The sequence below is a fragment of the Hemicordylus capensis genome, chromosome 4, assembly GCF_027244095.1.
Source record: "Hemicordylus capensis ecotype Gifberg chromosome 4, rHemCap1.1.pri, whole genome shotgun sequence".
In the NCBI taxonomy this organism is placed as follows: Eukaryota; Metazoa; Chordata; class Lepidosauria; order Squamata; family Cordylidae; genus Hemicordylus; species Hemicordylus capensis.
The window spans coordinates 55,212,176-55,237,995 of NC_069660.1; the positions used below are offsets into that span (position 1 = coordinate 55,212,176).

At 45.1% G+C, this 25,820-nt stretch overlaps 1 protein-coding gene across 1 annotated transcript in view; it reads left to right on the forward strand.

The window, feature by feature from the left end:
- The first annotated feature begins 1,849 nt into the window (after positions 1–1,849).
- Positions 1,850–25,820, forward strand: part of AMPD1 (adenosine monophosphate deaminase 1) — a 32,349-nt gene continuing 8,378 nt past the window's right edge. The window contains exons 1-9 of the mRNA XM_053313670.1: positions 1,850–1,976; positions 12,196–12,370; positions 14,234–14,399; positions 15,822–15,987; positions 22,135–22,354; positions 23,497–23,626; positions 24,858–25,052; positions 25,327–25,458; positions 25,570–25,733. Coding sequence (XP_053169645.1) covers positions 1,955–1,976; positions 12,196–12,370; positions 14,234–14,399; positions 15,822–15,987; positions 22,135–22,354; positions 23,497–23,626; positions 24,858–25,052; positions 25,327–25,458; positions 25,570–25,733 — 1,370 coding nt within the window. The 5' untranslated portion in view covers positions 1,850–1,954. The remainder of the gene's footprint in view (positions 1,977–12,195; positions 12,371–14,233; positions 14,400–15,821; positions 15,988–22,134; positions 22,355–23,496; positions 23,627–24,857; positions 25,053–25,326; positions 25,459–25,569; positions 25,734–25,820) is intronic.

Consider the following 25,820-nt stretch of genomic DNA (forward strand, 5'->3'; position numbering starts at 1 on the left):
CTCTGCCCCCAGCACCTTCCCCCTGCCCACACAATTTAAAGTTCTTGGCAAAGATGCACCTTTTAACGTGGTGATTTTCTTTGTTTAGCAGGGGGAGAATAACTGGCCCTATCCAACCCCAGCACTGTACCTCCAGTGACTGTTGCTAGTGTCTGTCTTATGTTTCTTTTAGATTGTGAACCCTTTGGGGACAGGGATCCATCTTATTTATTTCTCTGTGTAAACTGCCCTGAGCCATTTTTGGAAGGGCGGTATAGAAATCTAATAAATAATAATAATAAATAATAATGTTCCTATCCAGAGAAGAGATTTGGAGTAGGAACATGATTGGAGAAAGGGTTACGTAGCCCTCCTTCCCTTTCCTCTTAGCAACCTTACAGGCAAAAAGAGGGCAATCAGGCTGTTTGGGGCATGTGTATGTATCGTGTAGTTTGATCCTCAGTGAGTGCCTCTTGTTGTATGGACCTGTCTGCTGGGAGTTATTCACACACGGCTTCATGCTGTGGGCTAAATGTTGAGCGAAGCCGCTTCGAATTACACTCTCGGCATTGAGGGAAGCAGCCCCTCCCCTCTGCTCTTGGTTTTTGTTTTTACAAGTTCACATGGCATGCCTCCAGGTTTTCTTTCTAGTCAATGTGGGGTGGGGGAGAGTACTGAAAAGTTACATCTGCATTTCAAAGACAGTATCCCTCTTATCATGCTAATGATTCTACCTCAGTGCCTCTTCCTATTTGCTCCAGCGTTTTCAGGAAAAGTAGCTTAAAACCAGCATTTTTAAAACCCGGTCCCCGGAAATACTTCGATAAGCTAGAATTCGCAAGACAAATCCCGACTTGTGTGTGGAGTGGGTCCAAGGATCTTGAAGGGACTTCAGGATAAGTTTGGCTAGTGTGTGAATGCACGCACTCTCTCCTGAAGGAGATTTGGGGTAGAAGCCCTGTCTGTAAAGCCTCCTGGTAATAAGGGCCCAATGACTGCAAATGAGATCTTTGGTGAAACTCATCTGTTGGGGTCCTGAGACGCAGAAGACCTTCAGCAAGTTAATGCCATGGAGCGTCACACTCCTTTTTTTAGATTGTTGTGCAAGGTTCACTTATTTAGGAAAGTCTTTGGGTATTAAGATTTGCTGGAGCATGGGTTAGGTAGTTCTAGGCTGTTTTACTGCTGGTGCTTTGCGAGATTGGGTGGATTGGTTGTTTGGATTGTGTGTGTTTTAATATTGTATGCCTTTGGGAGAAGCATGGTAAGAATGTTTCAAATAAACAATACAAAATGTTTCAAATAAACAATAGAAAATGTAAAGGAAGGTAACTTTTTTAAAAGATGTAAGCAGTTCTTTAAAAGTTGTGAAACATTTTTGTATTTTGTCATAAGCTTTCTTTTAATGGGCTTTTAAATGTGTAGTGGTGGTCAGTTTTGTTTTACTTTGTTAGCCATCCAAAGAGCAATTGTTATAGGGTAGCTAACCAAAAAAATTGTTGTTATGGTTAGAAAGCATACTGTTGAAGCCCATGTAGAACATATCCACAGGAGTGCAGTGCACAGTCAGACTGTGAAAGGACTGAATCAGTTCATTTAAGCCTCATTCAAGGGACAGAGAACAGTGTCAGTTGCTGCCGAATCAAAAGTACCCAGTTGTGGCCATGATCTTGGCAGTAATCTCTCATTTGTGGCATCCTGGGACTCTACATTTACAGTCCCCATCAGGCATCTCAGGCCCAACAGAGTTAAACCCCAGCCTGTGGCTTGCTTCACCTGTTACCACTAAGACTTTCCCTGGCTGCAGCTTTAAATAGTCTGTTGCTTATTCCTCCACTCCTTTTAGAGCAGGAGAGTAGGGTTACAAGAGGGGAGATAAATAGTAAAGTGAGTGTTGGCTGGTTGTGTAGCTTCGTTCTTCCACTTGCCTGCCACACAGTCACTTCCTCAGGACTCTTCCAAGGTGGTAGGGAAAATGCCGCAGGTCAAAGTTCCAGGTAGGTCTAACCCCCTCATAGCATGAGGCAGTGGCAGGTGCCAATAGTTAAGCCCTCTAAGATGGAATTTCCTTTTGGTTTTTGGTGTAGGTGGTGGAGACCCAGAAGGTAGAAAGAATGAGAAGTTAAATAAGAGACTGGGTGTGGTGCGGGGGGGCGGGGTGGGGGGTGGGTGGATTTGCTTTCCCAAAGAACACAGGAGAGGCTGCTATACTGCAGAAGTAACGTACGTTGAGGAGAACTCGGAGCTCAGCTCAGAAACGCGCCCCCACCTCCGGTGTTAAAAATACATGGGAAGCCATATAAAAGTACACAGGAGCACTCCCTGACCCAGCATTTACCCAATCATAGGGTAAAATGGAGAGCTTTCATCTTCAATGGTTTATTCAGCTATTGTTTGGAGCAAGGTAGCTCATCCTGGATTCAAAGGGTGTGTCTATTGTTACAACATGATCAAAAGGAATTCCAAAGAGAGGCCTATGTGTGTGTAATAACATTTAGCATTTGTATACAGCTTTAAAGTGTTCAAAGTGTGTCACATAAGTTATCTTGATGCTATCCTGACAATAATCCTATAAGATGGGTATGTTATATTATTTCCAGGCCTAGCCTGTGAAATTCTGCAGGCTGCCAAAGAAATCAAAATGGCATCCTTCTCTTCCCTTTTCGCTTTCTCTTAAAGCCATACTCCAAATTCCTTCCTTCCAGCTCTTTCCTACTTTCTATTGGGAACGGGAGAGGAAAATCAGTATGGTGCCATTTTGACGCCTTCCCCTAGAGTGCAGGCCATCCATGGGTGGAGGGTGGTGCCCCAAAAACTGGCCTACAATTTGCCACACAAAGTGGCCTTTTTCATAGGGAAATGGGGCAGTGGAAAATCATCTGCTCTGTATGCAGAAGATCCTGGGTTCAGTCCTTGGCATCTCCATGTAGAACTGGGAAAGACTCCCTCCTGACACCTTGAAGCGACACTGCCAGTCGGTGGATACAATAGTGAGCTAGAGGGACCAATAGTTTGAGTTGGTATAAGACAGCTTCCTATATTTCCATAGTAGTTCAGCCCTGATTAGCTCCATATCACAGCTGGAACCCAAAGAGAATAGTTTGCCTAAGTCAGTTAGCAAGTTCATGTCTCAGGTGAGATTCAAAACAAAGGAAGTACTGATTTGTAGCTCAGTCTCTAAGCCAATATATTACATTTGCAAGTATTCTGAATAACTCTTCCGGAACCATCTCATGTTTTTGCAAGCTGAATACCAGCACGTTCCAAGGAGTCTGGAAAAGGATGATTAGATAAGTGCGGGCGTACTATATGTTAAGAAAGAAAGAAAATCCATGTTATATACAAACATAGCTGATGGTGGCTCTAGTTCAAAGTCACAATTGCTCCAGATTGCACTTTGTTTGTGTGCCTGCTCATAAAAGTAAAGTGTCCTGTCGAGTCAGTGTTGACTCCTGGCGACCATAGAGCCCTGTGGTTGTCTTTGGTAGAATACAGGAGAGGTTTACCATTGCCTCCTCCCTCACAATATGAGACGATGCCTTTCAGCATCTTCCTATATCGTTGCTGCCCAATATAAGTGTTTCCCTTAGTTTTGGAAACACTCCAGTAGGGATTTGAACCAGCAAGCTCTGGCTTGCTAATCAAGTCATTTCCCCACTGCGCTATTACCGTAGGTGGCTTTGTGTCTGCTCATACAGCATTCATATTCCCTACTAAGGGCAACACTGAATGGTTTACTAAAATGTCTATAGTTTTCTTTTTCCAGTCTCTTGTTATCAAAGAGTTCAGCCATTCCCCTCCCGCCCCCATACTTGAATACAAATAGCATCTCCCTTTTAGGTCATAAACAGTAAATATCTACAAATAATGATCAAAGACCAATAGTTTCTTGGTAGGATTTTCCATCTCCCAACCAGGGATGCTGATTCTTCTGAGAGACTGTTAATGGATGTTACAATATCTTCTCTCTGACTGAAACAGTTACATGAAACAAATATAGCTCTGTCTAACTTGTAATTTGAGCTTTTACACACTTTAAAAGGGCAAGTTTTGTTGTACCAGCTTTTCTAATGATCAGCTTATTTTACTTCCTCCTATAAAGCAAGAAGTGAGAGGGAATTAATTCAGAGGACAGAAACACATGTATAAGTTATCAATGCAGAGCTGAAAGCACTGATGGATTAGACATTCTAGTGATTGCAGATAACCCAGTGCTATTAATGGGCCAATTCAGATGAAACATTTAAACAAAGAATTAATATCTCTGTGTTTTTAAAATACCCACTTGGCTAACAATCTCAGACAGACCAATGTGGGGAAAGTGAATGATCCTATCATTCATCAGAATGACTCTGTTCTTACAATTTTGAAGTGGCGATGGGGACACCATTTATTTTTTACATTTATTTAAATTTTATATCCCGCTCTTCCTCCAAGGAGCCCAGAGCAGTGTAGTACATACTTAAGTTTCTCCTCACAACAATCCTGTGAAGTAGGTTAGGCTGAGAGAGAAGTGACTGGCCCAGAGTCACCCAGCAAGTATCATGGCTGAATGGGGATTTGAACTCATGTCTCCCCGGTCCTAGTCCAGCACTCTAACCACTACACCACGCTGGCTCAGGCAACCTGGATGATCATCTAATCACATGATAGTGACTAACGCACATTTTAAATTCTACTATTTAAATCCTGGGTCGAGAGTGTATGTTTTTCCATTCAGATGATCATTTATACACATGTAGATGAATCTAATCATGTGCAGAAAATATTATCTTTATACAGGATTATCTTTGCCTAAGCCAAGATATCCAAAGCAGTTTGCAATGTTAAAACTAACATGTTGCAGAAGATTTAAAAAGCAGTGTTGTCTCTCAGGCCATTGATGACTTTTACCAGAGTTCCCTGGTCTGGGCTTATCCTTTCTTTTCTTCCCTCAGGGCGCACAGGTCTTTTTCAATAGCTGACAACAACCTGAGGATCACCTAAAACATGACCAGAATTAGGACTGCACTAATCATTATTATTATTCCCATAAAACAAAGCACTGCACAGTAAAGTAAAATTAAACAATGGCAAACCTGCTTGTAGGTATTCAATTTCTTTAAAAGGTTTGGAGAAAAGCTCTGGAACTGTGTTGCACTAGCATAACTTTAAGAATGAACCATCAGTGCCTTCAGGGGAATGGTCAGACTCCTGGAGCTGAAAGAAAGGAGCTGACCTGCTCTGCCAGTCAGTATCTTTCATGTATCTGGGAAATGACAGTTAGGTAGCTTTTCTAAGATGTAGGCATAGGTTAGCCATTGTAATGCTCAAAAGGGATTTGTTAAGTAAACCATCCTTTGGAGCAGTGATATGTCATAGGGTGGGGCAATCATTGCTTATGATTGTATTTAGCTGCCCTATCACAACATCCGGAGAGAAACTGAACTATGATGGATCTCTCTCTCGCTCTGTGTGTGTGTGTGGTGTGTGTGTGGTGTGTGTGTGAGATCTGCATATCTGGACCCAGGACCATTATGGGCACATCGAGCACCTTACTTGCTGCTGCTTGTCTATCTCACTATATTTATATCCTGCTTTTCTATATTATTACCAAAGCTGCTAACAAAATAAAACACAGCATCCCCCCTCCCCGCCCACCATTGTTCAATTGGTTGCAGGGCTCTACAAAGTAGAGTTTCTGGGAGCTTCAAGCCCTGCCAAAACTTTTGTGCTGTCATTACTGGCACAAAATCAGAACTTGACTGTAACCGATAATGCTGTGCCAAGCTCTTCCTCTGCTAGATTATACTACGGCAAATATTTATCCTTCCTGAACATGGAAGCAAAGTTGCTTAATAAGAAAACCTGCTCTCTGTTTTCCTGATGCACTTTCACCAGGATTTGTTACACGGATATTTATTCTAGCATAGCACACCGCCAGCCTGCTCTCCTTTCTGATCCAGGAGGGATGCTCTCCTGTTAGCTCAACAAAGAACTTATGAACAAACACCTTCCCCTTCCCCATGCAGCTATTCTAAGGGCATCATCTTAAGATTACAGTATTTATGCATACTGTAGCAATAGAGGTATTTATGCTGCTGCAGTAATAGAGGCTTTTTCATATGTTTCTTGGATAGGAATGAAAACATGAAGAAGTGATGAGGTTTATGCCACTTGTCCCTGCCTCTGACTTCAATCCAGGGCTGCTCAACTTTAGCCCTCCTGCAGATGTTGACCGACAGTTCCTATAATCCCTGGCTATTGACTGCTGTGGCTGGGGATTGTGGGAGTTGTAGTCCAAAAACAACTGGAGGGCCAAAGTTGAGCAGACCTCATCCATTCAAAGGTACCATCTGTGCAGAGCCTTCATGGGCAGGTTCCTATAAGCACGATCTAGTGTCCTTGAAAATCAAAGGTCTCAGTCATTAATGAAGCTGATATGCCTTCATTTAGTGTAAACAGTACCTTTTGAACATGTCACAGTAAGAGGACGGTGCCAGCAGGCATGGCACCTATCACCATTCCATGCACTCACTTGTACCCAAATGACTGTATGGAAGGTGATTGTATGATTGGTGTAGTAAATCCCAAATTCTGGCTTATAGTCCCGGAAACTCTGAGGTAGGAATTGAAGGACTACAGATACGTGTGCGCAGTCAAAAAGCCACATCAAGCTGCCCCAACTGTTTTCTGAATGGTTCTTGTTTCTCATTGTAGAGCTACCGAAAAGCTATGATCTGTATGTAATATGTGTAAACAATGGTTCTGGCAATATTTGTCCATCCAAAAGATAACCATTCATTCCTCTGCATGAATGCGGAAAACAGGTAAGATCTCTGTCAAATATTACAAATCCTGAGATCTGATCACATTTGTTTGTTTTATTTTATTTTTTTAATTTTCATCTCATGCAGCAGAGCAGAAACGTGAGTATTATTAGGCCTTCCTTGTGCCGCCTGCTGCCTTGTCAAGCAGATGATCATTGGATACCCAACAGACAAATGATCATGACTGCCCAGGGACTTTGCATTTCTCAGCAGCAATTGCCAGGAGCTTGTGATGCATCCAGGGATGACCTTGCATGGGGCCATGGCAGAAGGGTGGTCTAATGGGGCCAGCATGGGATGCGCTTTCTTTATAACGTTTCTAGGTGAAATGTTGCAAGAAGTTTCATCCATGCTACATCATACCTTCTCTTTCTCAGACCTTCAGACTAGGAGTGGGATGAAGTTCTATGCACCCTATGCAAACTTCACCATCACCAAAGAATAGTCCTAATGCCCTTTGTTTATTGAAATCACATATCCGCAAATGACTTAAGTTTACCCGTGCACTGATTGGATCCAGGCATGCATTTATGCAACCAGAAGCTGAAATTATATTGGAATGGCGAGGTTACTAAGGCTGCAGTCCTTTAACCATTTGCTCTTAACTGTTCCTGGAGTAGCAGAACTAAAGGAGTCTGTTTCAGACTGAAGAGCAGGATTTAGCTTTAGCTGGAGGTTTTACAGACAGGGCTTTATGCTGTGGGGTATCTGAGGAGCAAATCTACTTCGCAGCAGATTCAAGACAGTTTAATCCGGGTGATTAGGTGGAGAATTCACATAGCCCTCGGCCACTGCTCGGAGCTTAGCAGAAACATTGAGGGTTTTTCCAAAAGCCACTGCAAATGGAGGATTATTTTAAGTCGGATATACCTCTGGCTAAGCCAGAATTCGCCGAGTCCCTTGCGGGGGTGGGGGACAAAGCCCTGTCTGTCCTGGTCCCTGATAGCCCGCAGGGAGGTCGGGTTAAATCCAGCCAATATGTGGACTGGCACACTCCAATCTGGAGTGGATTCGGAGGAAAGCCCTGTCTGTAGAACCTCCTGGGAGTTTTCTGTCCACTCATTTGGAGGTCTCTATGGATTCATGAGATTAAGACATTATCTTTGTTCCTTCCAAATGACCATCCGACTTTATAGCCCCATAATGGTTTGCTGCCCTATAGCTCTGACTGAATCCGTTTCAAGGCACTCCTCAAAGCTGAATCAGACCTTTATCTTTATTGAGTTGACACCAGGGCCAGCTTAAGGCAGTGGCCAAAGTGGCCCTGGCCAATGGCGCCAAGGGTTAATGGGTGCCAAAAAGAGTTGCGGCACGCTCACAGCCAGGGAGCCCCCCTTGTTCCCTCCTGCATCAAGCTGGCAGGTTTGCTGGCTTGGAGCGTGTGCCCCTCTTCTCCCCAGCCAGCATTTCACTGAAATGCTGACCGGGGAGGGATGGGGGAGGGTCCGATTGGAGCCTCTCCCAGGCAGTGGCCCCACCCCCTGTGTCTGATGTCAGATGCAGGGGTGGGGGTGGGCTCCAAAGTGCTTCCCAGTCAGTGGTTCATGGAAGCTGCTCCTCACCACCCACCGCCTCAGGGCATGGAAAACAGCTTGCAGTCACTGACTACTAGGGCACGGGGGACTATTTTGTCCAAGGGTGCCACAACCCTGAGCCGGCACTGGTTGACACCCTAAACCCAAACTAGAGCCCCATTCCCTCCTCCAATTATTTTAGTTGGATGCTAGCTAATAGCCCTCATTGCTATAAGTTGGACACACACCCGTCCAACCTGAGTACCCTGCTTGCTGAGAAAATAGGAACAAGGTGCATGGCTGAAGTTACCTGATGGTATGGGTTCACACTGACCTGAAGGTCATATATTGGACCCCAGGCAGGTCTACTTCTTTGGATCCTGGTTAATTCAGGTCCACCAGGTGCACTTGGTGGACCTGAAGACTGGGAATAGGCGCAGGTTGCTCTGTTGAGAAATGGCGGTCTTGCTGGGCTACCCAGCTCCTGCTGGGTGCACAGCTGAGCATGAGCCAGTTTGCCCAGCAGCCCCCATCTTCAAGGATTTTGCTGCAGCTTGGAACAAGTTTGCCTCCCTGTTGTTGTGGAACTGAGATCTGTATAAATGTTGGCTTTGGCCACACGGAGATAAGCAGCAGCTGGGAGTTCAGAGCAGGATGACCAGATTCCTCCCCTTATCACCAACCTCCCAGTCTGGAGTGGACCATTCCTGGCTCACCCTTCATGTGCATTATCTGACTGGGAAGTGGCACTGCTTGCACCTCTCACCAGCATGGCCTCCAGGCATTCTTGTGTCATGACATCCTGTGCCCATCCTGCTTCTCCCACTGGCATATCTCCTGCTGAACTGTATCACTTTCCTGCTTCCTCCATGTCTTGAAAGCAGCAGCAGACAACAGGTGCCCTTCTTGTTAGTCTTGCCTATCACCACTGTAAGCTGTCTGTTGGCAATCATGTCTGTGACATTAAATTCTATGCATATTTATGAATGCAGTTGGATTTACATCTGACTAAATGTGCATCATAAGCTCAGGCTGTAAATCCAGAAGTACCCCGTGCAAGAAGCTGCCTTGATGCCACCTAAGAGGTGGAGTCCTAATGATAAATACCACAGACTGCAGTGTCGCACGCCCGTCCTTTCTCAGAGTAACCCCTAGTGCTGCACGCAGATGTATATGTGTAATGTTTCCAACTGTGTTTTTTCATGTGACTTTACCTGCATGCTCTATCATTGCTGGCTGAAACAAGAAACATCTAGTAGTAGCCTCATCCATTGGTGATGTCAGGGATTGCTATCTATCTATCTATCTATCTATCTATCTATCTATCTATCTATCTATCTATCTATCTATCTATTTCTTTTAATTTATATACCGCCCTTCCAAAAATGGTTCAGGGCTGGAGGTCTGGCTCCATAGCGACCTGTGAGTTCTCCATATCCTGCAGCTTAGGTGCTCTAGACAGACCCTTTCACTTTCTCCCACCATAAACCATCTGGCTTTCTTTAGTGGCAGAAGGGTAATCTCTTACATCTAGGCTCTGACTTCCAGGAAAAGGGGCTAAGACTACAATGTTCTCTTCGGGCAACCCCAAACAGGTAAGACCCTCCTTTCTAAGTCACCTGGCTGCTTCTTAGCTTGGAATCCTATATAAAGCTGACAGTTTAAGCACAGTTCACATCCTTAGTTGCACTATGGTGATCACATGTGCAGTTACTGAGTGAGAAAACCCAGTCTTTCAGCCTCCGTTCACCTTTATTTATTTGTTCAATTTTTATACCACCTTGCATAAAACATCCCAAGGCAGTTTACAAAAGTTAAAATACAGGAAAACTCCATAAAAAAATCACTCATTTTAAAAATTTACTCTCATCCTGTCATGCCATCCTACTGAAGCCCTATTCAGACGTTATGTTGAGTGCTCGTACAGTGGGTCTTCTGTGTATACAGGTACAAGTCTATACACAGGTACAATTGTTCACATGTTATTTCCAGTACTTCCTATCTGTACCATGCATTTGAGGAACCCATACCCAGATTCACTTTTTAAATGAATGCAGGTACAGTCTTTCACGCACAAACATATACGAGGGCACAGACATCTGTATTTATTTTATTTATTAAAAGAGTTAATATAGCACCTAGTCCACAGACTCAGGGCAGTGTACAAGGCAAGAACAGTCTCTGAGATTTTTTTTAAAAACCAAACTTAAAGGGCAAACGCCTGGTCAGGCGCGGAGCCAGCCAAATGGCAGCCTGGGTCCAGCTCCACTTGGCTGCCCCCTCCACATACGCCCATGTGTGTGATATTACACACATGGGGGCGTGGCTTGGGCTCCAGAGGAGCCCAGAGCGAACTCCCCCTTCCCACCCGGGCTACCGAGAGCCCAAACAAATGTGGCGCCCCAAGAACCGCATGGAGAATAATCAGTGTCCTGAACAAAGCCTGTGCTCAGCAAACTCTCCTTGAGCAAAGGCGAACTCCCCCCTTGCATGCCTAGGCCGCCGAGAGCCCGGGCGAACTCTCCGCCAGTTATTTCAGCGCCAGCTGCCCAATAGGATGTTTCCCCCTTTCTCTGACCTGAAATGACGAGTGAGATCTTGCTTGGGCTCTCAGCAGTCCAGACCGTGCCCCTTTGCATGTGACATCATGCACAAAGGGGGCATGGCCTGGGCTGTTGAGAGCCCGAGCAAGTTCTCACTCATCATTTCCGGCAGCATCGCCACTGATGCACACCGACTGAAAGCACCCGCTAAAGAAGGAACCATTGCAAAAACGTGCCCCCAATACCAAACCTGCACAGGTGCTCCAGAAGGATACTATGGTCGATGGTATCGAAAGCCTCTGAGAGATCTAAAAGGGCCAAGAGGGGTGCTGCTACCCTCATCAAGGTCATGATACAAGTCATCAACCAGAGCTGTTGCCCTGCCGTGCCGTGGCCTGAAACCCGACTGGTGAGAATCTAGAAAATCGGCTTCATCCAGAACTCCCTCAAGCTGAGCACATACAATGTTCTCCAAAACCTTCACAAGAAAAGGAAGGTTGGAGACTAGTCTATAATTATCAAGGACCTCAGGATCGAGAGAAGTCTGTAGACTAGTACAGCATAATGTCTGAACAGGGCTACATAAAAGAGAGGTGCAAACATTTCCAGGATGTGGAGAAATGCAGGTTCTAACAATCCAGATTCTAGATCAAGAAGTGGAGACTTTCTCCATAGCCAATGGAAATTCCAGCACATGTAGACCAAGAAGCAATCTGAGTTGCAACCATGATTACAGGGATAGGCTTAAAAGCCCCTCTACCACCATAGACCTAATCCAGATCAGGGGTCCCCTGTGCATGCTATTTATGAAAAAAGAGAAGTAAAAACACCAAGCCAGTGATACGACTATAAAGGCAGGTTTAGTTTGACTGAGATGCTCACCAGTCTTCTCCATTCCATGCATCCATGTATCTACTGTTTGTCATCTGTTCTCCATCTTTTCTTGCTTTTCCAGTCCCTAGCATCTTCCATTAAAAGGATCTCAGGTAGAAGTACTGAGAAAAATCTCTGCCTAAAATTCTGATGCACCAACACCAGTCAGGGTTGACAGTACTGTGATGGATTGATCAATAGTATGACTCAGTTTATTATGTATGCTGTAACCCTATTGGGGTCCCCACCCTGTAACCATCAAGTGGTTCCCAGAAATGTGGTGCAAGCTGGTCTCCAGGTTTATGACATCTGTGACAGAATGTTAAGACCAGCATTTCCCTGCAGGGTGTCCAAAGAGCACGGGAGCCTGAGCTCCTCTCTGAGGTTACAAGGCTGACCTGTTGAGTTATATCATTTATCCCCCTCTCTCACAATGGCACTCAACTGGTTAAGTGTCCTACTGCATTTGCCCAACAGAAACGGATGAGGCCATGCGCTCCTTCGCAGAGAGGGTATTTGCCTCGGAGGTGAAAGATGAAGGAGGCCGGCATGAAATCTCCCCCTTTGACGTGGAAGATGTCTGCCCCATCTCACACCACGAAATGCAGGAGCACCTGATCCAGGAGGACACCAAAGCTGACTATGATAAACGGTGAGAACTGAGTGTGGGTTGGGAGCATAGAAAATGGGGGATGATGGAACAGGATGAATGAAAGTAAGAGTTAGGGCTAGGAGGTGAAGTCACAGTCACATGGACTAATGTTGTATGTGGAAGAGACAAACCCCATTAGGAACCGATACGAACCACAGATGGCTGAAGGCATTTAGATGTTTGACGCATAAAATCCGAATGGTATTCTCTTTTCCCACCTCCCATGGTGATAAAATTGACTCCTGATATTTTGCTACCCTATAGCACTACCCCCAGATCTTTCACTCAAAATGGGTCATCACACCCTGATTTACATACCCTGGTGAACTTAGCCTTGGCAGGTAGAATTAATTTTCTCTGCACTAGGACACATCGTGGAGTTCACCACTCTTTGCTTTGGCCTGCCTCTGTAGGACTTGAATGCCCCACCAAGCTGGACAGGTTTCACAAGAGATGTGGCTCAGAGAAGAGGAGCGGCATGGGGAAATGCTGGTCATCTTGCTTAATGCAGGGATTCTCAAAACTGAGTTCCATAGCATTCAATCATTATGGCCGAGGATGATGGGAGTTGTAGCCCAACATCTGGGGACCCAAATTAGAGAATCCCTGGCTTAAGGCATGCTCCTGATGTGATCACCGACTGTGATGTGAACACTTGACTAAAGAACTTGGAATGGGTAGGTTTCCAATCCTAGGGAAGCTTTCAAGTATGGAAAAGCTAAGATGACTAACCCATATTATGGCAGTCTCCAGCACAAGTTTTCCTTCTGCTGGTTAAAGAAACAACCTGCCAAAGAAAAAACAGGGACACAGCCTCAAACAAAACAATTTGCTCATATAGTTTTTCATAATCTAGGGGGATATCCAGTGTTCCCCAAACAAATTGGCTGGTCTTGTAAGGATGATAGCTTCTCCTAATGAGTGAGTAGCTCTGACCAGCCTTCTTGTCCTCCCATAGAGGAGTGCACTGAAATATGACCACAAGTATGACCTTAGAGGGGCAGTGCCAGAGCCCCCCCCCTTGAAATTCACACCCCATCACTTAAGCCCTATGATAACTTTTTGTATACTCAGAGTGTAAAGGCACTTAGAGTGCTTTTCTTTATTATAAATAAATATATGCAAGTCAGATAGATAGATAGATAGTCATTTCCGATGGGTTCATTTGGATGGGAGCATTAATGGAAAATACACTGTTCTTCTTTTAGAAATTTCATGTCTTTTAGAAATTTCATGTTTCAACCCCCCACACATGTGGGGGGGGGGGATTTGGCCCTTCTGTGCCCCCAGTACTTTTGGTTTTGTGTGCCATTATTGAGGAATGCTGATACCAGATAACTTTCAACTACAAGCAGTTTGAAAAGCCACAGTGTTAGTGGTTTGTTGCTATCATCTGCTTGTCATTTGATTTCTATCACTGAGTCTATTCTTAGGCTGGAGTATCTGAGCAGAGCTTTGCTCCTTATTGCTCTGCTAAATTACTGCTTCTGAATGCTGCCCCAGGATTTGGATGCTTAGCTTCTGCATGTAAATGTCTCTGGATACAGAATGCAAATTTAGCGAAAAACCTAGTCAAAGGTGCAAATCTAATTAATCAGAAAGGCGCGAGATCTGAGTAAGGAGACTTGTGAAGGGGCGTGATTTCTCTCCTTCCGCCACTCCTTCGGGCTCCTGACATAATGCCTGCTAATGTGAGCCACCAGACCTGAAATGTAGGCAAGGCCAAGGAATAGTAGTAGCCATGGGAAATATATGATCAACCTAATTGTGTGATGCATATAATTGCTCCTATAGAATGGACCAAACACTGCAGGCCAGAGTTTGAAGTTGTGTTGCTTCCCTTTTCTTCTCCTTCTGTCCTAGAAAAAAGAGGCTTCTGAGGCTGAGGACTATTGCCCTGGCAGTCCCTATTGCAGGAAAGTCTTCCACCAAGCTGTCCACTATTGATGAGGTTATCTCTACCAGTGCTGTGTATCAAGAGGTGCCCAAATTCCAGCGTGTGCAGATCACAGGAGATTATGCTGCAGGGGTCAGTAGCTGGTGGTGCTGCTGAGTCCATTCTCACTTGTCAGGGCTGAGTCCATTCTCCTGACACTTCTTCTTTCTGTTTGGGGTGTTTCAGAAACTGCTCCTTATGCAATGTGTCAATTGAGGGCTTTTCAGATGAGCACTGAAAAACTGGGCTGCAAACCCTTCCACACAGTACTCCACTGGTGGCCTTTCAGGAATAGTCCAATATGCCATTTGTACTAGGTAGATGGGTGGGCTTGCAGTGGGAAGAGGTGGAGTCCCCCTGTTGTTAGCTTTATCTAAAAACTGTCTGACTAAATGGACGTTCCTGCACAGAAGACATTCAGCAGAGGGAGTAAACTCCAGTGCCTTCCAAGAATTCAAAAACCAAAAGCATGACAAAATGGAATGGGCACTGATGCAGCAGAGTGGTGTGTGTGAGAGGCGTCACTTTCTTTCTGTTTGCTACTGGAGTTTATAGCAGACAAACACACAATCTCCAATGAACTTTAAAAACAACAACAGATCCTTAAGAACCCTCATCAACAACAGGTTCACAAATGGTACAGACATGGAGTTGTGTGTGTGTGTGTGTCCCTTGTCACTGATTATCTGAAGCAATATCTGGTAGAGGCCTGTAACCCTTGTGTGACCTTCCATATTTGATCCCATTACTAATGGATGCACTGTCTGAGAAAAGAATAGCTTTTGTCTTAGGCACAAAATATTGTAACTTGATTGCCTGGAAAAGCAAGTGCGCGCACACACACACACGCACGCACAGTCACCTTGACAGAAGATGTGCTGATTGTGTGCAGCAAAGACCCATGTGTGCAGAACTGGATCAGGCAGAAAGGTTCTTGGTAGATCACTGCTAATCCCAATCACCATCCTCGGAAACCATCCCACACTTGTAGTTTCAAGGGATACAGACCAGCCATAGGATGAAGGAAAAGAGGCACAAAGGTTCTCCCTATGATCAACCTTAGCTGTGTTGATCAGTGGCTGTTTTTTGCCTGACCTAACTTGAACCCCTGGGGAAATAAATCAAACCCAGAGCGGGATTTGCTGGGTCAAGGGATATTGATGAAATTGAAGTGAGACCATTCTGGTCCTCAAAATAGCTCCAGCAGTTGGGTCGTATCACAGTCCCTGATCGCCTTTCATTGCCCCTCTCAGACTGGGGGGTGGGTCACTGGGAGAGATGGAATATGTTCCTGTTACTCTCTCCTTCACAGAGTGATCTAACTTCCTTTATGTTCTGTCTTCACAGCAGTTACTATTTCTACATGCCCATGCCTGCCCAGGCATGCTAGAGCAGCACAGTGTTTGATGATCCTGCAGTGTCCCCTTGTCCTTTTCAACCCACATAGTTTTGCATGCATGGTGTTCCTGATCAGCTTCATATGCGCCCAGGAATTTTAACAAATGTATCTCACAGGTGACAGTGGAGGACTTTGAGCTTGTCTGTAGAGGCCTGTACCGTGCCCTGTGTATCCGGGAGAGATATATGCAGAAATCTTTCCAGCGTTTCCCCAAGACTCCCTCCCAGTTCCTGCGTACCATTGAGAATGAGGTGTGGAAGCCCAATGAAGATCTGTGGCCAGGTAACTATAAATAGTTTGCAGACTCAACTAAATGGCTGCCGTGTTACATAGGAACACAAGAAGCTGCCATTGGTCAGACCATTGGTCTATCAAGCTCAATATCATCTACCCAGACTGGCAGCGGTTTCTCCAAGGTTGCAGGCAGGAGTGTCTCTCAGCCCTATCTTGGAGATGCCAAGGAGGAACTTGGAACCTTCTGCATGCAAACATGCAGGTGCTCTTCCCAGAGTGACCCCATCCCTTAAGGGGAATTTCTTACAGTGCTCACATACAGCTGAAACTCGGAAAATTAGAATATCGTGCAAAAGTCCATTAATTTCAGTAATGCAAATTAAAAGGTGAAACTGATTTATGAGACAGACGCATTACATGCAAAGCGAGATAAGTCAAGCCTTAATTTGTTATAATTGTGATGATCATGGCGTACAGCTCATGAAAACCCCAAATCCACAATCCCAGAAAATTAGAATATTACATGGAACCAAGAAGACAAGGATTGTAGAATAGAACAATATCGGACCTCTGAAAAGTATACAGTGTACTGTGCTTGATTGGCCAGCAAACTCGCCTGACCTGACCCCATAGAGAATCTATGGGGCATTGCCAAGAGAAGGATGAGAGACATGAGACCAAACAATGCAGAATTGCTGAAGGCCGCTAATGAAGCATCCTGGTCTTCCATAACACCTCATCAGTGCCACAGGCTGATAGCATCCATGCCACGCCGCATTGAGGCAGTAATTGCTGCAAAAAGGGGCCCAAACCAAGTACTGAATACATATGCATGCTTATACTTTTCAGAGGTCCGATATTGTTCTATTCTACAATCCTTGTCTTCTTGGTTCCATGTAATATTCTAATTTTCTGGGATTGTGGATTTGGGGTTTTCATGAGCTGTACGCCATGATCATCACAATTATAACAAATTAAGGCTTGACTTATCTCGCTTTGCATGTAATGCGTCTGTCTCATAAATCAGTTTCACCTTTTAATTTGCATTACTGAAATTAATGGACTTTTGCACGATATTCTAATTTTCCGAGTTTCACCTGTATAGTCTCCCATTCAAATGCAAACCAGGGTGGACCCTGCTTAGCAAGGGGGACCATCCATGCTTGCTACTACAAGACCAGCTCTCCTCCCAAGTGATTGAACAATTACTTGGAAAGCCCAACCTGTTCCACCCGGATTGTATCCTAGAGCAAAATGGCAGATGCCTGTGAGGCTGGCCTACATGTTGCACAGTGATATGAGGGCAGAAAAATAATCTGCCATCACAAAGAGGCTGGAGAATAGGATTTTGCTGAGGCAAAGGCTTGTTCTGCAGCTCAGTGTGTGCACAGCGGGTTGGGAAAGTAATTATTGCTTCTCTCCCCTCCCTGCAAAAGCCCTTTTCACTTCCAGAAATATGCCCCTGAGGACTGTGCAGCTCCTCTCTGGCCTCTCTGCAAGGGTGGAGCCCTTCTGCCCTTGTATCACTGCACAACATGTAGGCCACTATGTACAGAATTCCAGGTTGTCCAGTTCCAGGTTTCAGGGGGCTGTCCTTAGACTGCCCTCCATGGACCCTGACCTACCTGGGTAGGCCCTGAAAGAGTTGCTCTGCTATGGGCACAGAGGTGGTCTTAGGGCCCTTGTGAAGGCCCTGTGCTCTCATCAGCTGCCCAACAATGCCAGCCCTGACTGTGTGGAAATGCATCAACCCTTCAGCAAAAACTTGTCTATTCAGGCAGAGATGGCCTCTCTGGGTTTGCCTCTCTCTCATTTGGGAATGAGATAGCCTTTTTGCCAATATCTTTTAGGGTCCAACTTGCACAACCTTGCTAGTTGGAACTGTGGAGGTCTGATTCCCTACACCAACTTTGCTCACACTCTTATCTCAGTAGGTCTACTTATGGTCAAGAGCAGCACTTCCTGGCAGTGCACATTTAGCATGTTCTCTCTACTGGTAGATAGCCAGAACCTAAGTGGCACGTAGTCCTGACATTTCTTGTGTTTGGCCACTTCTCAATTTGAATATGCAACATGATGCCCATTGTGATACCATAGACCGGCTACCCTTTGGGTCATGGATCATCTCATTCATCCTCCTCATTCTCACCCAGCTGATCTTTTTTATTTCTGTGTCACCTTTTGTTATAAGGTGCGGCTTGACCTTAATGAAGTGCTTATTATTCTACCATTCAGATTCAGGTTTGCAACAAGAAGTAGGCAGAGTCTGAATCAGATTGTAATATATTCTCTAGGCTACACTCCTACCACTTATCAATTCATTAGATAGATAGATAGATAGATAGATAGATAGATAGATAGATAGATAGATAGGCTGACAAGGAACCTGTAAATCAAATGGGGGCAGTGGCAAACATTTCATGAGGCATGGTGAGGCAGTTGTCTCAAGTAGCAGACTGCTGGGGTGCCAATGGGACAGCAAGATGTCCTCCCCACAACCACAAAAAGAACAGCCCTGCTGGATCAGGCACAAGGCCCATCTAGTCCATAATCCTGTTTCACACAGTGGCCCACCAGATGCCTCCGGGGAACCCAAAGGCAAGAAGAATGTGCATGCCCTCTCTTCTGCTGTTGCTCCCCTGCAACTGCTAGAACATAAGAACAGCCCTGCTGCATCAGGCCCAAGGCCCATCTAGTCCAACATCCTGTTTCGCACAGTGGCCCACCAGATGCCTCTGGAAGCCACAGGCAGGAGTTGAGGGTGTGCCCTCTCTCCTGCCATTACTCCCCTGCAACTGGTACAAAGAGGCATCCTGCCTTTGAGGCTGGAGGTGGCCCACAGCCCTCCAACTGGTAGCCATTGATAGACCTCTGCTCCATGAAGTTATCTAAACCCCTCTTAATTGAGAGGCATCATGCCTCTGAAGCTGGAGATGGCCCACAGCCTTCAGACCTAGTAGCCTTTGATAGACCTGTCCACCATGAATATATCTTAGCCCCTTTTAAAGCCATCCAAGCTGGTGGCTATCGCCACATCCCGGTGGTGACCAGAGTTCTACACAGTACTCCAGATGTGGCTGCACCATAGATTTGTATAAGGGCATTATTTATTTAATTATTTATTTATCTTATTTATCTTATTTATTTATTTATTTATTTATTTATTTATTTATTTATAAAGCATTTTTATTTTCAGTCCCCCTCCTAATGATTCCTAGCATGGAATTAGCTTTTTTCGCAGCTGCCGTGCACTGACAGCTGTCCACCATGACCCAGAAACCTCTCTCCAGGTCAGACACCGACAGCTCAGATCCCATCAGTGTATATGTGAAGTTGGTGTTTTTTGCCCCAATGTGTATCACTTTACACTTGCTTACATTGAACCGTATTTGCCATTTTTGTCGCCCACACCCGGTTTGGAGAGATCTTTTTGGAGCTCCTCAAAATCTGTTGTGGATTTCACTACCCTACATAGTTTAGTGTCATCTGCAAATCTGGCCACTTCGCTGCTCACCCCAACTTCGTTTATGAACAAGTTAAAGAGCACTGGTCCTAGTACTGATCCCTGGAGGACCGCACTTGCTACCTCCCTCCATTGTGAAAACTGTCCATTTATTCCTACTCTCTGTTTCCTGTCCTTCAACCAGTTACCTACCAATCCACCAATGAACCTGTTCCCTTATTCCATGACTGCTAAGTTTACTCAAGAGCCTTTGGTGAGGAACTTTATCAAAAGCTTTTTGGAAGTCCAAATACTATGTCAACCGGATCACCTTTATCTACATGGCTGTTGACACTCTCAAAGAACTCCAAATGATTAGTGAAGCAAGACTTTCCCTTGCAGAAGCCATGCTGGTTCTCCTTCAACAAGGCCTGCTCTTCTATATGCTTAACAATTTTGTCCTTAAGTAGGCTTTCCATCAATTTACCCCGCACTGAAGTTAAACTGACTGGCCTGTAATTTCCTGGATCCCCCTTGGATCCCATCTTGACAATTGGAGCCACATTGGCTACTTTCCAGTCCTCTGGTACAGAGCCTGATTGTAGGGACAAGTTATATATATTTTGCTAGGAGATCGGCAATTTCACATTTGAGTTCCTTCAGAACTCTTGGATGGATGCCATCTGGCCCTGGCAATTTGTTAATTTTTAGCTTTTCAAGACATCTTCTCTTGTCACCTCAAATTCACCCAGTTCCCCAGCTGCTAAACCTAAAAAACTCAATTCTGGAGAGGGTATATGGTTAGTATCCTCTGCCGTGAAGACAGATGCAAAGAGCTCATTCAGCTTCTCTGCAATCCTTCTTAATAATCCCTTTCACACCCTCATCATCTAAAGGTCCAACCGTCTCCCTGGCAGGTTTTCTACTTCTGATATACTTAAAGACGTTTTTGTTATTCCCCTTGACACTTCTAGCTACAGTATATGCTCCTCAAACTCTCTCTTTTCATCCCTTCTTGTGTCCCTGTATTTCTTTTGCCAGGGTTTATGTTCCTTCCTGTTCTCTTCATCTGGGCAGGACGTCCATTTTCTGAAAGAAGTCTTCTTCCTTTTTACAGCTTCCCTGGCTCTACTTGTTAGCCACACTGGCATCCTCCTGAACTTGGTGGTATATTTCCTCCTTCTTGGTATACATTCCAACTGTGCTTCTAGTACTGTGGTTTTAAATAAGTCCCATGCTTTCTGGAGTGATTTGACCCTCCTGACTTTCCCTTTCAACTTCCAAAGGAGTGTGTGGCAGGGGGAGATGGCATTTGGAGTACTGCCTCAGGCACACTGAGGTTTTGGGCTGCTACTGAATGGGGGTATGGAATAAGATAGGGTCTCCCAACCTGTGGTACACCAGATGCTGCTGAACTACAACTCCCATAATCCCCAGCCACTACAAATTATAGCTCGGGATGATGGGAGTTGTAGTTCAGCAACAACTGGAGTACCCAGGGGTGTAGCTAGAATTGGGCAGATGGGTTCAAAGAACCCAGGCCCCCCAGGTCCTGAGGGCCACCCTGCTCCACCCCTCCCTATTTCCTTCATTATCTCCCTCACTCCAAGCGGCAGCCAGGGAGAGGGGTGAACATGGGCCCCATCTCCCCTAGCTATATCCCTGGGAGTACCACAGGTTTGGAACCCCGGAATCAGATATAAACAGTGTTAGGTCCCCCACTTTCTGGGTTAGAACAGAGTCCTTCTACCTTCTTCCTCTACCCTTCTATATACTCTAGCTTAACCATAGCATTGTGGGTAGGCAAGACTTTTGAGAATGAAGCAGAACTCTCAAATGTCCAGTTTATCAAAATATATTTTATGAAGAAACCGTTCACTACAGGCACCAGAAAAAAATCATCAATACTGCTCTTAATAAAAGCATAACTAAGCTATGTACTGGTCATAACAAAGGGAAGGAAAGATTGGGCCGTCGAGTCGGTGTCGACTCCTGGAGACCACAGAGCCATGTGGTTTCCTGGTAGAACACAGGAGTGGTTTACCATTGCCTTTCTCCCACACAGTATGAGATGATGCCTTTGCCATTGCCACTGAAGTGAGCATCTGCCTCCAACACCTTCCTATATCGCTGCTGCCCGCTATAGGTGACTGCAAATATATATATATCTGAATGACAGAGTCTGGGAAGCACACCGGTGGAGATTTGAACTAACAGCTTCTTGCTCCCTAGGCAAGCTGCTTCCCCGCTGCACCACCACAGCTGATAGTATAAACAAAGCCCCATAGAATTATGTTAAGAAAAGCATACTCATATAGCCAGAAGTCAAAATTTAGGCAGAAAAAAATAGGACAAACGCCTTAGTAAAAGCTTTAATAGAACCGTCCTAAAGCATGAAGTAGATGCACGGGGCATATAGGGGCAGCATAATCACCTAGGGGTGTGGTTTTCAAAGAGTGGGTCACAACCCAGTACTGGGTCATATCAGGACTGGGTTTATTGCTAATTAAAACTCTTAAGACCCATCACTTTTGGTAAGTGAAACTCAACCAGATCATCTTTTATATGGTATTCAAAATGAGAAAATAAGTTGTAAACTACTGAATGGCAGCCAATCCCAGTTGTCCTTTCCCAGGCACAGATAGTTTCCCAGCTGAATTTATTAGAAGCACAAGATTTAATCATAGAATATTATAGATCTAAATGTTATAATTTCCTTGCCCATAATTAAAGTGCTTCATCTCTTGCTTCAGTGTTCACCCCACCTATGAAGGGTGATGAAGATCCTTTCAGTACTGACTGCCTCCCTGAGAATCTTGGCTACCATGTGCAAATGAAGGAAGGCGTGGTGTACGTCTATGCCGACAAAGCAGCAGCTGGCAGGGGTGAGCCCAAGGACCTGCCCTACCCTAACCTGGAGGTCTTCCTTGATGACATGAACTTCCTGCTGGCCCTTATAGCTCAAGGGCCTGTGTAAGTGTCCTAGGGAGCCATACCTCTGGTATGGCCCTTCCACAGAGAAACAAGGCCAGCTCCAGACATTTTGGCACTTGAGGCAGAACATCCAAAGTGCATCTAACGTAAAGTTGTGCCGTCAAGTCTGTCGACTCCTGGCAACCAGCCATGTAGTTTTCTTTGGTAGAATTTGATTGATTGATTGATTGATTGAGTGCCGGCAAGTTGGTGTCAACTCTTAGCGACCACATAGATTCTCTCCAGGATGATCTGTCTTCAACTCGGCCTTTAAGGTCTCTCAGTGTTACTTTCATTGCTGTCATAACCGAGTGATTGAATATTGGTAGGAGGGGTTTACCATTGCCATCTCCCGTGCAGTATGAGATGATGCCTTTCAGCATCTTCCTGTTTTCCTGTTGTCCAATATAGGTGTTTCCCATAGTCTGGGAAACATACCAGCAGGGATTTCAGCCGGCAATCTCTTGCTTGCTAGGCAAGTTACTTCCCCGCTGCACCATTAGGTGGCTAAAATGATCAAAAAGGTCTTTGAGATTAAAAAGGTTGATGTAAATTAAATGGCTATCAGTTTGGCTTCCTTTGTTGAGGTCCAAAGTGTTCTACCTAAGGTGGCTGTCCTATTCTGTCTCATGGTAGTGTCAGCCGAGCATAGAAATGAAGCGAGTGTTGAGTTGATCCAGGGCAACACTTACATCCATGCCACAATGAATTCTAGTATTTCTGGTCACTTTGGACTGCTTTGGGCTGCTACGTGACTGTAGCTGGATCACTCCAATTGACAGATGCAACAATAATGTTGGTTGTTCCGGCAGGTGGGTGCCTTATGCATGGATGAGTCTTAGTGAACTGAAGACTCATCCATGCATAGGGCAACCCACCTGCCACTCCCATCTGTGGCTTATTCTACAGGAGACATATATATTATTTATTTAAAACTTTTATATACTGCTAAAAACCTGTATCTCTTGGCAGTTTACACAAATCAAAATTCAAGGCACAAAAAATGTAAACAAGCAAAATAATTAAAAACAATGCAAATATTGTAAAAACTACCTAACTAACCCAAAGCCTGGCTAAACAGGTGCATCTTGAGATTCTTTCTGAAGAATCTGAGACTGTGTTCTTCCCTTTGCCTGCTGCAGTAAAACCTACACACACCGACGTCTTCGATTTCTCTCCTCCAAGTTCAGCGTGCATGAAATGCTGAATGAAATGCAGGAGCTGAAAGAGCTGAAGAACAACCCTCATCGGGACTTCTATAACTGCCGGAAGGTGAGAAGTTGCCTGTTTAAGATGCATATAATGAACTCCCATCACACAGAGAAGTTGAAGAAAAGCTCCAGCTCATTGTTCTCGAGAGAGAATTGTTGTGCTTTTTAGCACAGAACTGGGCAATGAAGCCAGGTCGTGATTCTCTTTTCTATTTAGCAGAAAGAGAGCAAGGAGCTGTATTCAGCCTCAGCGCAGTGTCCCTCCAGTCCAATGGCTATTGTTGGTTTCTACCTTGTTTTTCCTTTTAGATTGTGAACACTTTGGGGACAGGGAACTATCTTATTCTCTTTATGTGTAAACTATTTTGAGTACTTCTGAGTTGAAAAAGGTATTTAATGACTATTACGACTACTACGATTATTTATATACCATTTGTCAACCAAAGTTCTCAAAGAGGTTTACATAGAAAAATAAATAATTCATAAATATGGTCCCCTGTCCCTAAAGGGCTCACAATCTAAAAAGAAACATAAGGCATATACCAACAACAGCCACTGTAGGGATGCTGTGCTGGGGTTGGATAGGGCCAGTTGCTTACCTCCAGGGAGTGCTTTGCACTTGGCTTCAGGCTTCGGGGTAAATGTTGTGTGAAGTCACTTCAAAGTACACTCGCTGCATTGAGGGAAGCAGCCCCTCCCCTCTGCTCTCGGTTTTGTTTTGAAACAAGTCCACATGGCATGCTCCATGTTTTCCTTCTAGCCAATGCGGGGGGGGGGGGGAGGGTGAGAGAACTCCTGCAGAGATAGATCTGCATTTCTGAAGAGAGCATGCCTCTTATCATGCTAATGATTGTACATCTGTGTCTCTCCCATTTGCTCCGGGGTTTTCAGAAAATGTAGCTTAAAACCAGCATTTTAAAAACTAGGAGGTACAGTTGAGATAAGCTAGAATTCACATCACAAAGCCCAGTTTGTGTGTGGAGTGGGTCCAAAAATCTTGAAGAGACTTCAAGCTAAGTTTGGCTGGTGTGTGAACGCACACACTCTCTTCTGAAGGAGATTTGGGGCAGAAGCCCTGTGTGTAAAGCCTCCTGCTAAATATAAGAGAATCACCACTTTAAAAGGTGCTGCTTTGCTCAGTTAGCAGAGGTAACTGCTAACTAAACAGTAGTAGTGGTCATAAGAGTCAAGGACTCCCTACTCAGTATCTCCCACAATGTGATGGCTTTGGGGTGAGGGAGTGCCCTACAATGACTACCACCTCTGAGGCTGACCTTTGTCTTTTCTATCAGGTGGACACACACATCCATGCTGCAGCTTGCATGAACCAGAAGCACCTGCTGCGGTTCATTAAGAAGTCCTACCGGGTTGATGCTGACAGGGTGGTGTACAAATCCAAGGACAAGAGCTTGACGCTCAAGCAGCTCTTTGAACAGCTTAAGCTTGAACCCTATGACCTGACTGTGGATTCACTTGATGTGCATGCAGTAAGCCCCTCTTTTCCTTCCTTGTGCATTAGACTCCCTCCTCTCCTCTCCCCATATCCTCTGCCTTTCTTTAGGAGCCTCACAATCAGGTGTGGCTAACCTTTTCCTCAGCCTCCATGCCCAACAAGTGTTCTCTGTTGTTTAGACCTGGCTATGGTTCCTTCCTTCCTTCCTTCCTTCCTTCCTTCCTTCGATTTCTATACTTCCTTTCCAAAAATGGCTCAGGGCAGTTTACACAGAGAAATAATAAATAAATTATTCCTTCATGCCACAGGGGCGCCAGACCTTCCAGCGCTTTGACAAGTTCAATGCCAAGTATAACCCAGTGGGGGCCAGCGAGCTGCGCGATCTCTACCTCAAGACTGAAAATGCCATCGATGGCGAGTACTTTGCCACCATCATCAAGGTTAGACAATATGGTATGCAAGCATTTGTGCTGAGACTGGGAGCTTGAAGAAGAGTCCAGCTTCTGGAAGCGGATCAGGCACAAGTTATCCCTGTTCCTTCTGATTCACAGGAAGTTGGCTCTGACCTGGAGGATGCCAAGTACCAGTATGCAGAGCCACGGCTCTCCATCTATGGGCGTTCACCAGAAGAGTGGCCCAAATTAGCCAGCTGGTTCAACCAACACCGTGTATATTCACCCAATATGAAATGGATGATCCAAGTGCCCAGAATTTAGTGAGTAGGGTGGGGTGGGAGAGAAGGGGGTGCATGCAAATAGAGGAGAGCTGGTCTTGTGGTGGCAAGCATGACCTGACCCCTTAG